At 33.7% G+C, this 12965-nt stretch overlaps 2 protein-coding genes across 2 annotated transcripts; both read left to right on the forward strand.

The window, feature by feature from the left end:
* Positions 1-7441: 7441 nt before the first annotated feature.
* On the forward strand, positions 7442-8131 carry LOC129966205 (uncharacterized). The gene has a single exon (XM_056080617.1). It carries the CDS (start codon positions 7442-7444, stop codon positions 8129-8131), a length of 690 nt encoding a protein of 229 aa, XP_055936592.1.
* A 1178-nt stretch (positions 8132-9309) lies between these two features.
* Positions 9310-12083, forward strand: LOC129966206 (uncharacterized). The gene is made up of 2 exons (XM_056080619.1): positions 9310-10019; positions 10115-12083. Exons 1-2 carry the CDS (start codon positions 9310-9312, stop codon positions 12081-12083), a joined length of 2679 nt encoding a protein of 892 aa, XP_055936594.1.
* The last annotated feature ends 882 nt before the right edge of the window (positions 12084-12965 follow it).

Raw genomic sequence — 12965 nt, forward strand, 5'->3', positions numbered from 1 at the left:
TTTTCCGGTAAAACTTCAACTTTAATTTAAAGTGGAAATGATGAAATTGCAATAAATATAAAGATATTTTTTAATAAAACCAAGCATTTTATTTTATTTATCATCTTTATTGTTATTTATTTATTATTATTATTATTGAATATGAGTATTGCAAACAGAATCGTTCGGTATTTAAGTCTTATGTGAACTACAAAATATTTTTAATAATTTATGTAATATCTCAAACAATAATTCAACAAAAATTTCTCAGATTCAGCATAAAATTCAGTTTTTAGTTTTGCTTTCAAAAGGATTGAAATGAAATCAATAAAAATATTTTGCTCCGGCCTATAAATATATTTCAAAAATTATGAAGTCTAAATTTAATGCAGTAAGGTATTAGATTCTGAGAAATATTCTGGACACGTCAAATTTTAAATAAATGAATGAATGTTTCTATTTTCCACGATTAACTAAGACTGATTTATGAAGTTTTGAATGTTAAAAATTTAGAAAAACTCAACATTTTCATAATCTTAGGCCAATTAATCTTGAGAAACCTGCGCGCTGATTGGCGTATTTTCTTTGAAACGATCGAAGGAAAATCTAACATTATCCTTTTTTTATTGAATAGTGATATTCAAATTTTCATAAATCAGTTTAAGTGATTGATTTAGTTGATTGGAAATTATCTCTTTTTATTTAAATTATTAGTGTTTCAAGAACATTTTGTTATTCGTGATTTCTACAGCAGAAGCTTTATGTAAAATCAAAAATTCGTTATTTATTAGAGCATTTATTGGATCCAGTTACATAAAATATAATCATTTTCCATTTAGACCATTTTAGCAGATCTGTGTCTTACTAAAGGTTTACAAATTAGCTGTGTGGCCCTGATTTGAATGGATATCCTGTTCATATTAAATAAAACTTGCTATAAAATAAAACTGATTTATTGGATTAATAATATAGAGAGTGTAGAAGATCCTAAAATAATTTTTATTGAATTTATTTTTTAGAAAAAATAATATTTCATATTTGTTTCATTTCCTACAGACTCGTGCCGAAAATTATATTTTTGCAGATTTCATTTCCAAAAAGATTTAATTTATTTTTAGTTGGAGCTTTAATCAATGTGATGGCAACACTTTGAAAAAAGCTAATTTTTCCCCACGAATGCGAAACGTGCTCGTGCAGCTAAAATTTTATTTTTATTTTGTGCGAAAAAAAATGTTGAAAAATATCGTTAAAGTATTTATTTAAAAATTAATTAAAAACAGAAATTTAATTTTAAGGTTAAAACATTGGTATCATATAAAAGATAAATTTTTGATCTTTAATTTGATGTAAAAATCTTTTTTGTGCGGTAATATTTTCGGAAGTTATAGCAGAAACACGCCAAAATTTCGCTTAATTTTTAAATAAATAAAATTCTAATTAAAAATACGAAAAAATAACCTCCAGGTGCACATTCCCGGCCTCCAAGGTATACACGTGCCAAATTTGGTAGCTGTAGGTTGAATGGTCTGGCCTGTAGAGCGCCAACACACACACACACACACACACACACAAACACACACGCACACACACACACACACACACATTGAGCTTTATTATAAGTATAGATATAAATTTATATATATATTTGTTTTTGTCTATAAATATACTTTAAAAAGTTATGAAATCTAAATTTTATACAGTCGTTTGGTCCTAAGGGATCATGTTCTCGAAATATTCTTGACACTGCAACTTTTAAATAAGTAAATGATCTACCTTTTGCAGTCAGATATGATCGATTTATGAAGTTATGAATATAATAGTTTAGAACAATCAATACTTTCATAATCCTAAGCCAATAAGTCTTGAGAAACCCTGGGCGCTGAGCGAGTTCGCAAATTGTACAGACTAAGTCTATGGCAAAGGATACCGATGTGATCTGATTGGTTTAAGCCTTGGCATCTTTTTGGCAAAACATTGCCAAAAAGATGCCATACTGAAATATATTTTTATAAAGATAAATAAAATTTGTGAATTTTTCCCCGCCCCCCTATTTTTTTACGGTTTACATGTAATATTAATCTGGAACACATATACAGCAGAAAAGATCAAATCCTGAAACCTAAATTCAGGAAATATAAAAATTGCAATTTATTAAAAACATTTTTTGTGTGTGTTTCTTCTTAATATTATTTTGATATAACTAAAAAAATTAGCTACGGAATCGCATATTCCCTTAAAGCTTACATATTTATACGTTTTGGGCATTAAGTAATCATCTTCCCATATGCAATTGATGGGAAAGTAACAAACGTTCAGGAACAAGTTTTAATATCTTCATAAATTATCTACTAAAGGTACGAAAATAATAGAAAGATAAGAATTATTTAATTGCTTTATTATATGTTGAGTAATTAATTTCGTTTAGTTTTTATACTTCTGTGCATAAACAACATTAGTTACTTGTATTACTAATATTATTAGTAATATTTATTATTTTTATTAATAATAATTAGTATTAGCAGTATTACTAGTAATATTTAGAGAAAACAATTATATTAATAAAAATTAGATCGTGTTGATATCCACTCGTATCTTCCATAAAACTAATGAAAGGTACAAGGTCTGAGCGGCCAAATAAGCGATAATTACACTATAATGAGTGCAAAATATTGCCAAAAAGATGCCAAGGCTTAAACCAATCAGAGCACGTCGGTATCCTTTGCCATAGACTTAGTCTGTACAATTTGCGAACTCGCGGGCGCTGATTGAGATATCATCTATGAGACGGTCGACGAAGTGATCTAAATTCACTCATTTTTATTAAATAGTGATATTCAAATATTCATAAATAAGTCAGTTTTAGAGACTAATTTAGTTGTGTGGAAAGCAACACTTTTTATTTTAAATATTTGTCTCTCAAGAATATTTTGTTAAATATGATTCACAGAGCAGAGGATCTAGATAAACATTCGTCATTTATTAGAGTATTTATAGATTCAAGTTATATAAAATATAATTGTTTACTTCATTTAGACAATTTTACTACATGCATTTCTATTATTAAAGGTTTACAAATTAGCCATTGGGCATTCAATTGAAAGGATATATATTTAACCATGTTTATAACTGATTTAATGAATTAATAATGTTTATTTTGTAAAAGATCATAGAAATCTTTTCTTTGCATTTACTTTTTATAAAATATCCTATTTCATATTTATTTCATTTCATACAGACACATGCTGGAAATTACATTTTTGTATGTTTAATTTGCAATAACAGTTGATTTATTATTATTTTTATTTATTTAAGCTTTTGTCATTATGATGGCAACATGTTGATAAAAGCTAATAATTGGATAATTTTTTCCTATACACGCGTAACGTGCTAATGCAAGTTAAATTTTATTTTTATTTTGTGTGAAATATAGTGTTGAAAAATATGGTTAAAATATATCTTTAAAAATTCATTAAAAATAAAAACTTAATTTATAGGTTAAAGCATTGGTATCATTAAAAAAATAATTTTTTGAACTTTAACTTGATGCAAAAATCAATTTTGCGCTGTAATATTTTCGGAAGTTATAGCGGAAAAACACCGAAATTTCGATTGATTTTTTAATTAAAAATTTTAAAAAATTGCTCCGAAATGCACATATCCGGCCTCAAGATATACACATACCAAATTTGGCAGCTGTAGGTAAAACGGTATGGTTTGTACAGCGCCAACACACACACACAAACACATTGAGTTTTATTAACGACGGGTTAATTATTAGGATATAGTTCATAATAAAATACTAAAATCACGATTAAAAAATTGGAGGGTGGGGATAGGTGGGTGAAAATTTGTGGTTATAGGTATTTTTTGATGCCAAATAAAAAAAAAATAGAAAAAATTTTTTGGATAAGGACACCCTAATTTCCTAGCGTTATGAAATATACTTTACGACCTATTCTCATACCTACCAAATACACACAAAAAATTTCATAGAAATCGATCGAGCCGTTTCGGAGGAGAACAAACACAAACACCGTGACACGAGATTTTTATACATTAGATTTTTTACTGAAACAAAACATTTTTTTTTTATAATATGATTACTGAAAACAGAGTCACGAAGCGTTTAAACTTTATGGGCAATAAAGAATATATATCTTACAGCTTTATCTCATCTTTAGCTGAATATCTTTCTTATGTAATATCTCAAGAATTTGTCAATAAAATTTTCTCAGATTCATCATTTATCATAAATACATCAAACACTAAGAAAATAAAACGAATCGTTTAAAATAATCGGTCGAAAACAGGTAAAAAAAAAAAAAAAAAACTACTTAAAGAACGATGTACTTAAAACTATAAGCATATACAAAAAATATATAACTAACATAAATACAATTTACTTACAAAAGCATGCGACTAACCTAAAAATAATTTAAATCGTCCGTTGATAATGGTTGTCATGACAACAATCAGAATACAATACGCATGCGTGAATTTTCAACGATAGTTACGGTAACGCAAATGCGTGAATTTTTCTACGCCAGTTGGGGTAACGCTGTGCAGATTACGAATTTTTAATTTCCTTTATTCTGTTTTATTTTAATTCAAAAGTACTTCAGAATGAATCTGAAAGATCGATTCATTAACAATGTTTATTTTTAAATGCATCAAACATTAAGAAAATAATCGTTTGACATAATCGGCCGAAAAATGTTAAGCCTAGCCTCATTAGCGTGGGGATGGGGGGGGGAACTGAAGCCTTACTCATTTGGCGGTGGGGAAATGAAGAATTTTTTGGCGGGAAAGTAAGTTTTTAAAATAAAAATTCTAATTAAAAATTCAAAAAAAGGGACCCCAGGTGCACATTCTCGACCTCCAAGGTATACATGTAACAAATTTGGTAGCTGTAAGTCAAACGGTCTGGCATGTAGAGCGCCAACACACACACACACACACACATACACATTGAGCTTTATATAAGTACTAGCCGCCCTTGGCGACCAGCCGGTTCGCCAATCTTAATGTTCGTTAAAATTTTAATAATTAAATATTTTATGCAATTCCTACTTTAATAGCTTCTTCATCAAAATATTTTTAAACTTCAAATTTTGATAGTCATATAATTCACTCATAATATTATAAAGGCTTTCAGTCATAACGTAATATGTATCTCTCTAATTTTCTGTTAGCACCCGTAAAATTTATGCTTTAAATTAAGGCCTTCAGTCATAACTTAACCCTTTCTAAGGCCGCGGGAAGTATGCTTCCCACCAAATTTATCAATCTTTGTATGAAATTATGTAGGTTGGCATAAGTTCTGACACATTTTTTTAGAAAGACAGAAACGTAAATGCTTGTTTTTTATCTCACACAAAATGATGTGTCCTGATTTGTCACTTAATTATTAATTAACCAAATTAATTAATTAATCAAATTAAATTTATCTAATAAGCTAAATGAATTCCTTTTCTTATTCTAATTTCAAGCCTAAAAATATTTAAACATAATATGACTAGAAAAAAATGGCCCTTTAAAGGGTTAATATGTATCACTCTAATTTTATGTTAGTTCCCGTAGAATTTATGCTTTAAATTAAAGTGGAAAGGATTAATCTGCAATAAATATAATAATATTTTTTACTGAAACAAAGCATTTTTTTTGATAATATGATGACTGAAAACAGATAAGCGTTTAAACTTTAGGGGCACTAAAAAATGTTTTTTCTTAATTTATGTAATATCTCAAGAATTTGTCAACAAAATTTTCTCGCATTCATCATGAGCAGATCGATTAATTAACAAAGTTTAATTTTAAATGCCTCAAACACTAAGAAAATAAACAGAATCGTTTAAAATAATCAGCCGAAAACAGGTTAAAAAAAACTACTTAAAAAATGATGTACTTAAAACTATAAGCATATACAAAAATATATAACTAACATAAATACAATTTAATTACCTATGCATCTTGCGCCTCAATCAATATGCAAGCTCCGTTAATGATTAGGTCATTGTGAGTGCCATCCAGCCTGTACACAATATCTTCTGATAAAGCGTCCTTGTATTTATCCCACAGCTGGAGGGGGATTGATAGTCCGTAAGTGCTCAATAAAATTGCAAACAGGCCATTGTGAGCAAAACGAGAACGCCGCCCATCACCGCCTGGTTGCCGCGGATGTCCTGCAAACTGCGGTTTAATGCATGCTTGTGCGACATTGTGAACTCGTCCCATTGTGCACTGCTGCAAAAGGACTCCCCGGCCGCTGTTTTTGGTGATGTTACATGTTGGGGTTTCTTTGCTTGCAAAATTAAACGGCAGTTTGAAAACGGAATGTGCTGTCTGGACACTGTAGAAAACTGACTGGTTACGAGATTATTTTTAAAGCTTTATTGTATCAGTCTTGTATCTGGCAACTTCTGTTAGGCGGGCTTCTGTTCTAATGTTTATGTTTTGATGTAATGTTTTGTGTGTGTCGTAGTTTTAGATGTCCGTAAATGTAATTAGATGTAGTTAAAGTAAATTAAAAGCTTTAGTAAGTGTTTGAAGAGTATTGAGTTTTATATACTACATCACATGAGTATTGAGAACTAGGAATATTGATCCATAATAGAGTTTTTGGAGATCGATATCCGACATCTGGCGTCCGCGACAGGACATCTGCTACGATTCGTGTAAGTCATAACTTTTGAGCTTGTTATATTTTCGTAATGGAGAAACTAAAAAATTCTCGAAAACAGCATCGGAGACTCTTTACGATTGCTCATAGTGATTTTTTGAACTGTGAAAATGAGTTGACTATCGAAGATAAAATTTTGAAATTAAAAATTGTAGAAGAGAAAGCGAAACTAATGGTAGCGAGTGAGTACGAATTTCGAGAACTATTGTTTGCTTCCGAAGAGACTGAGGAAAATATCAATAATGAAATCGACATTTCAGAGAGCTATATTGATAAGTGGCGAATTTTAGAAAACAAATTGCATGATCTTTTGGATGAGAAAAAGGAACATTCTTCGGCTTCTACTGTTTCCGGAGCGGTGAGTACTACACCGAACAATTTATTGCATTATCCTAAAATCAATTTACCCTCTTTTGATGGAAATATAAGGAACTGGTTGTGTTTTTGGGGACAATTTCAAAAAATTGATAACGATTCCAATCTCGATAACCATGATAAATATGCTTATTTAGCACACGCTATGGAGAAGGTTCACCCGCTGACGAGTTGATTAAAAGTTTTCCCCCTGGCGGTGAAAATTACGAAAAAGCGGTTAAACAGTTGAAGCTACGCTATGGCAGCAGAGAAGAGTTGCTCGTCGAGGTTTACGTGAGAGATCTGTTATCTATTGTACTATTAAAACAAAAGTTGTAAAAAATCCCCATACGTAAACTGTATGATCAATTAGAAACAAAACTAAGAGCTTTAAAGACTTTGGGAGTGACCAAGGATAAATATGCTGCAATGTTGTTCCCTCTAGTTGAATCTTCTCTCCCTGACGAAACTTTAAAGGCCTGGGAGCGATTCCGAACTACACATAGACGAGTGAGTGAGGAGGTGACGTTTAGTTTAACAACCGAGGGAAAAGATACCTCTTCATGTAGGAAAATGCCAAGTAATGATCTAGATCGGCTTTTAGACTTTCTTCAGGATGAAGTGGAGGGAGAAGAGAGAATTGTGTTAGCCTCCCAAAGTTTTGATCAACCTAAAAAATCAAGCTTTTCCAACAGTCGTCGAGAATCTAACGAGAAGAAGTTTCAAACAAGAGTATCATCAGCAACGGATCTTTTGGCCTCTAATATCAATAAGAAGAAGCTTTGCATTTTTTGTACTGAGGAACAAAATTCATGGAACTGTGAAAAAGCTTCTAAACTGACTTTGCATGAAAAACAAAGTGCTGTAGAGAAGGCCCGTTGTTGTTTCTTGTGTTTGAGAGAGGGACATGGAGTGAAGACGTGCCGTTCCAAATTCAACTGTCAATTATGTGGGAAGAAGCATCATTTATTTTTATGTAGAGCATTGTCACCAGAACCCAATTCTTCCTCTGTCCCTACAGATATTAAAGTTCGAGAATCAATGATACAACACGACGAAGCTCTGGCCAACTTGTCTAAATGTTCCAATGTTTTCCTACAAACTTTAACATTCTTGTGAGAGGAGAAACCACTAAACGTAAAGCTCGAGCCATCATTGATTCTGGATCTCAGCGGTCGTATATTCTGAAAGCAACAGCTGAAGAAATGAATTACAAGGCCAAAAGGAGAGAGTATTTACAACACTCACTGTTCGGTGGTTCCAATACCTCAACCTGCCAACATGATGTATATATGATATATTTGTCAAGCGTTTCCGAGGAGTATAGCTGCCATTTTGAAGTGCTCGGACAGGAAGTGATTTGTGACTCAATATTGTCTAGAAAACGAGGGTCACATTTTAAAGAACTTAGAGATTACAACATTCATTTGGCAGAAGATTTGGATGGTCTGATTGAAATTCTTATAGGAGCTGATGTTGCAGGAAAACTGATTACCGGAAACCATCTCCAACTGAAAAATGGAATCACTGCAATTGAAACAAAGCTAGGTTGGACGGTTATAGGACGTGCCAATAGTGAGAATACAAGCTTATTAATCACTTCAATGCTCACGACAAGTGCTTGCATAACAGATTTGTGGACTCTTGACTCTCTTGGTATCACAGACCCACCTGAAAAGAAGACGGCGGTTGAATTACAAGAAGCAGCGAGGCAGCATTTCTTAGACACAGTTAAAATAGAGAACAATAGGTATATTGTGAGTTTACCTTGGATTGAAGATCAGCTTCCACTTCCAGACAATTTTGAACTTTCTGAGAAAAGATTACACAAAGTTGTAAAGAGACTTAAAACCGAAGGACTATTCGAAGCCTATGGAGCAGTGTTTAAAGAGTGGTTGGAAGAAGATATCATAGAAGAAGTGACTAAAGACGAGGTTAATCTCCCTGCACATTATTTACCACACCGTCCTGTTTTGAAGTAGAATAGTACCACCAAAATCAGACCTGTATTCGATGCTTCCGCCAGACAGAAAGGTGCCCCTTGCCTCAATGACTGTTTAGAAACTGGAGTTAATTTGATTTAATTGATACCAAATATCTTATATCGTTTTCGGTTGGAAAAAATTGGAGTTATTTCTGATATTCGCAAGGCCTTTTTGCAAGTTTGTCTGTCACCTTCAGATAAAGATTTTTTGCGTTTTCTGTGGATTGGAAAAGATGGTAAATTGAAGTACTTTAAACATTGTCGTGTAGTTTTTGGTGTGTCATGCAGTCCCTTTTTGCTTGGAATTGTTATTATGCACCACTTGCAAGAGGTTTTAAACCATCAAGATAAGAAATATCCAGAGAGGATGGTAAAATTATTAATGCAGAGTTTTTATGTGGATAATTGTGTGACAAGTGTGCCAAACGAGAAAGAACTTGAACTCTTCATTGAGGTTGCGACCAATGTCATGGCTGAGAGAAATTTTCAACTAAGAGGCTGGGAAAGCACATGTTTAAAGGATAAAAGCGCTCCTGTCACGAATGTTTTAGGATTACAGTGGGACAAAGGTCTGGATACTTTGGGTATAAATATGAACAGCCTGAAGGAACTTTGTGTAGAGAATGTGACGAAGAAAACTATTCTTTCTGCAGCTCATCGTATCTTCGATCCTATTGGTGCAACTTGTCCTGTTGCATTGTTTCCAAAACTGCTGCTACAGAAAACTTGGGAGCGAAAATTGAATTGGGAGGAAGAAGTGGACTCCAATACTAGAGAAGAGTTTCTGAAGTGGATGAGAGACATATTTCATCTCGAAAAGGTGCAAATTCCTCGACATTTAAAAACTGGTGATGCGAATGAGAAATGTTCCTTGCATTTTTTCAGTGATGCGAGCATGTATGCTTATGTAGCAGTAGCTTTTCTTCGAGTTGAGACGAGTCAGTATGTCAAAGTTCAGTTGTTAAGTGCTAAAGCCAGAGTTTCCCCAACGGGAAAGAAGAAGACCACTATTGCAAGACTAGAGTTATTGGCGGCTACAATCACTGCACGCCTTGCCTCATCTATCACAAAAGAGATCCCACATGAAAAAATCTATTTGTGGTCCGATTCAACGACAGTGATAACTTGGATAAAAAGAGAAGATGCTTGGAGTACCTTCGTACAAGCATCATCAGAACTTTGACTTCCAAAGAAAATTGGAGACATGTGCCTGGTTCATTTAATCCTGCCGATCTTCCAAGTAGAGGTTGTTCTGCCAAGAAACTAGTGCAGTCCAAATGGTGGGAGGGCCCTGATTGGCTATATTTACCTGCTGATCAATGGCCATTCTCAGATGTAGTAATCAATGAAGATGAAGTGCTGAAGGAACGAAAGAAAACTCTTTTGTCTACCCCGACTGCCTGTTTGAGTGCTCACGCCATCGAAAACGTGAACACGGAAGAACCTGATTGGTACTATAGTTACTTTTCCCAATATGAGAAAATTGTGCGTATGATCGGCTGGATATTGAGATTTTTTAGAAACTGTAAAAAACCAAAAGAATTGAGAAAATGTGATATTCTGGATGCAGAGGACTTTGAAGAAGCGGAGAAAATAGTAATAAAGATCATTCAAAGTGAAACATTCATTAACGAGAAAGACGAGAAATTGAAAACTTTAAGAGTTTACAAAGATGAGGATGGCATCATCAGATTGAGAACAAAAATTGAGTATCGCGAAGACAGCCATTCTTTTCGAAGACCTGTAGTCCTTCCTTCTCAACACCATGTTGTGAAACTTTTAATAGTTTCTTTTCACAATAGACATGGACATGTGGGGACTCAAATGCTACTTAACCTTCTGAGAGAACATTTTTGGATCTTAAATGGCAGAAAAACTGTGCGATCGATCATCTCAAAATGTGTTATCTGCAAGAGGCATTCTGGAAAAAATTTAGATGCAGAGCCAGCCCTAATTACCAAAGATCGAATCAGAGACACTGCTGTATTCGAAATTGTAGGAGTGGACTTAGTTGGCCCATTGTACTTGAAAGATGAGAAAAAGACTTGGGTTTGTCTTTTCACATGCGCGGTGTACAGAGCTGTACATCTTGAGCTTCTATCAGGCATTTCCACTGACACATTTTTGTTGGCCCTGCGCAGATTTGTGGCAAGAAGAGGTAGATGTTCATTTATCTACTGTGACAATGGAACAAACTTTATTGGTGCTAGTAATTTGCTCCGTTCTTTAGACTGGAGCCGGATCGTTGAGAACGGAGCAATAAATCGCATTAAATGGAAATTTAACCCCCCTACTGCATTCTGGTGGGGAGGTTGGTGGGAGAGGTTGATTCGAGTTATGAAAAATGTACTAAAGAGGGTGTTAGGTCATGCCTTTTTGTCTTATGAGGAGATGATCACGGTTCTCTGCGACTGTGAATCGATAATCAACTCGAGACCTCTCACCTATATTTCAGAAAGAGATACAGATTTTGTTCCACTGTCACCATCATTATTCCTACAAGACATTAGAGAAGTTGGAGTGCCCGACTGTGATGCAGCAGATCACAAAAGCCTAAGTAAAAGGATAAAATATCGTCTTGCTTTGCAAAAGGACCTTAGGAAAAGATTCAGGTCTGAGTATTTAGGTTCGTTGATTCAAAGACCAAAGCTTCAAAATAAGTCGATTATTTCTGTTGGTGATGTTGTTCTTGTAGGAAACGATAATCAAAAGCGTATCAACTGGCCCTTGGGACGTGTGACAGAAATCATCCCCGGAAAAGAGGGAATTACCAGACTCGTGAGACTTAAAACAGCCCTTGGAGAAATACTAAGACCGATTCAACGACTGTTTCCATTGGAGATAACTTATGATGTGGCTAAGGATGTCAGAGCTAAAGTGCAACAAGAGCAAGTTACTCCTAAAGTGCAACAACAGCAAGTTACTCCTAAAGTGCAACAACAGCAAGTTACTCCTAAAGTGCAACAAGAGCAATCTGCTCATGAAGTGTCGCAGACACGAGTATTAGATCCTGAAGGTCCCATTTCAGAAACTGTGAAAACTCGATCTGGAAGAATCATACATGGACCAAAAAGACTCGATTTGTGACTTTGAGATTTGTTGAGTTGCGAACTCTCCCAACTCAAGGTGGGAGGATGTAGAAAACTGACTGGTTACGAGATTATTTTTAAAACTTTATTGTATCATTCTTGTAACTTCTGTTAGGCGGGCTTCTGTTCTAATGTTTATGTTTTGATGTAATGTTTTGTGTGTGTCGTAGTTTTAGATGTCCGTAAATGTAATTAGATGCAGTTAAAGTAAATTAAAAGCTTTAGTAAGTGTTTGAAGAGTATTGAGTTTTATATACTACATCACATGAGTATTGAGAACTAGGAATATTAATCCATAATAGAGTTTTTTGGAGATCGATATCCGACAGACATCGTTAAGCAAAGTTGCAGCAATGCCGGAGGAAGCTACAGCCAGAGCTATATTGCGGATTTGGGCTAGCAGAAGATTAAAATCAAGTCCATATTTTTTTAAAATAAAGTCTATTTTATTTATCGATTGAGATAGCTACAACAGTATAATACATATAATTTTTAAGCTTTTAATTAAAATGAAAATACAGTTGTCAACAATAAGAACATCCGTCTAATCTGCATGCATGAATTTACGCCGCCAATTAGAATAACGCAAATGCGTGAATTTTCTACACCATTTGGGGAAACGCAATGCAGATTAGAAATTTTTAATTTCCTTTATATAGCTTTATTTTAATTTAAAAGTACTTCAGAATGAATCCGAAAAATCGATTAGTTAACAATGTTTAATTTTAAATGCACCAAACACTAAGAAAATAAACAGAATCGTTTGAAATAATCGGTCGAAAAAATGTTAAGCCTAACCTCGTTAGCGTGTGGGGGAGGGAAGACTGACTCATTTAGGGGGGGGGAGATTTTTGGCGGGAAAGTTACTTTTTAATTAATA

Source organism: Argiope bruennichi, chromosome 4 (genome assembly GCF_947563725.1).
Source record: "Argiope bruennichi chromosome 4, qqArgBrue1.1, whole genome shotgun sequence".
Classification (NCBI taxonomy): domain Eukaryota; kingdom Metazoa; phylum Arthropoda; class Arachnida; order Araneae; family Araneidae; genus Argiope; species Argiope bruennichi.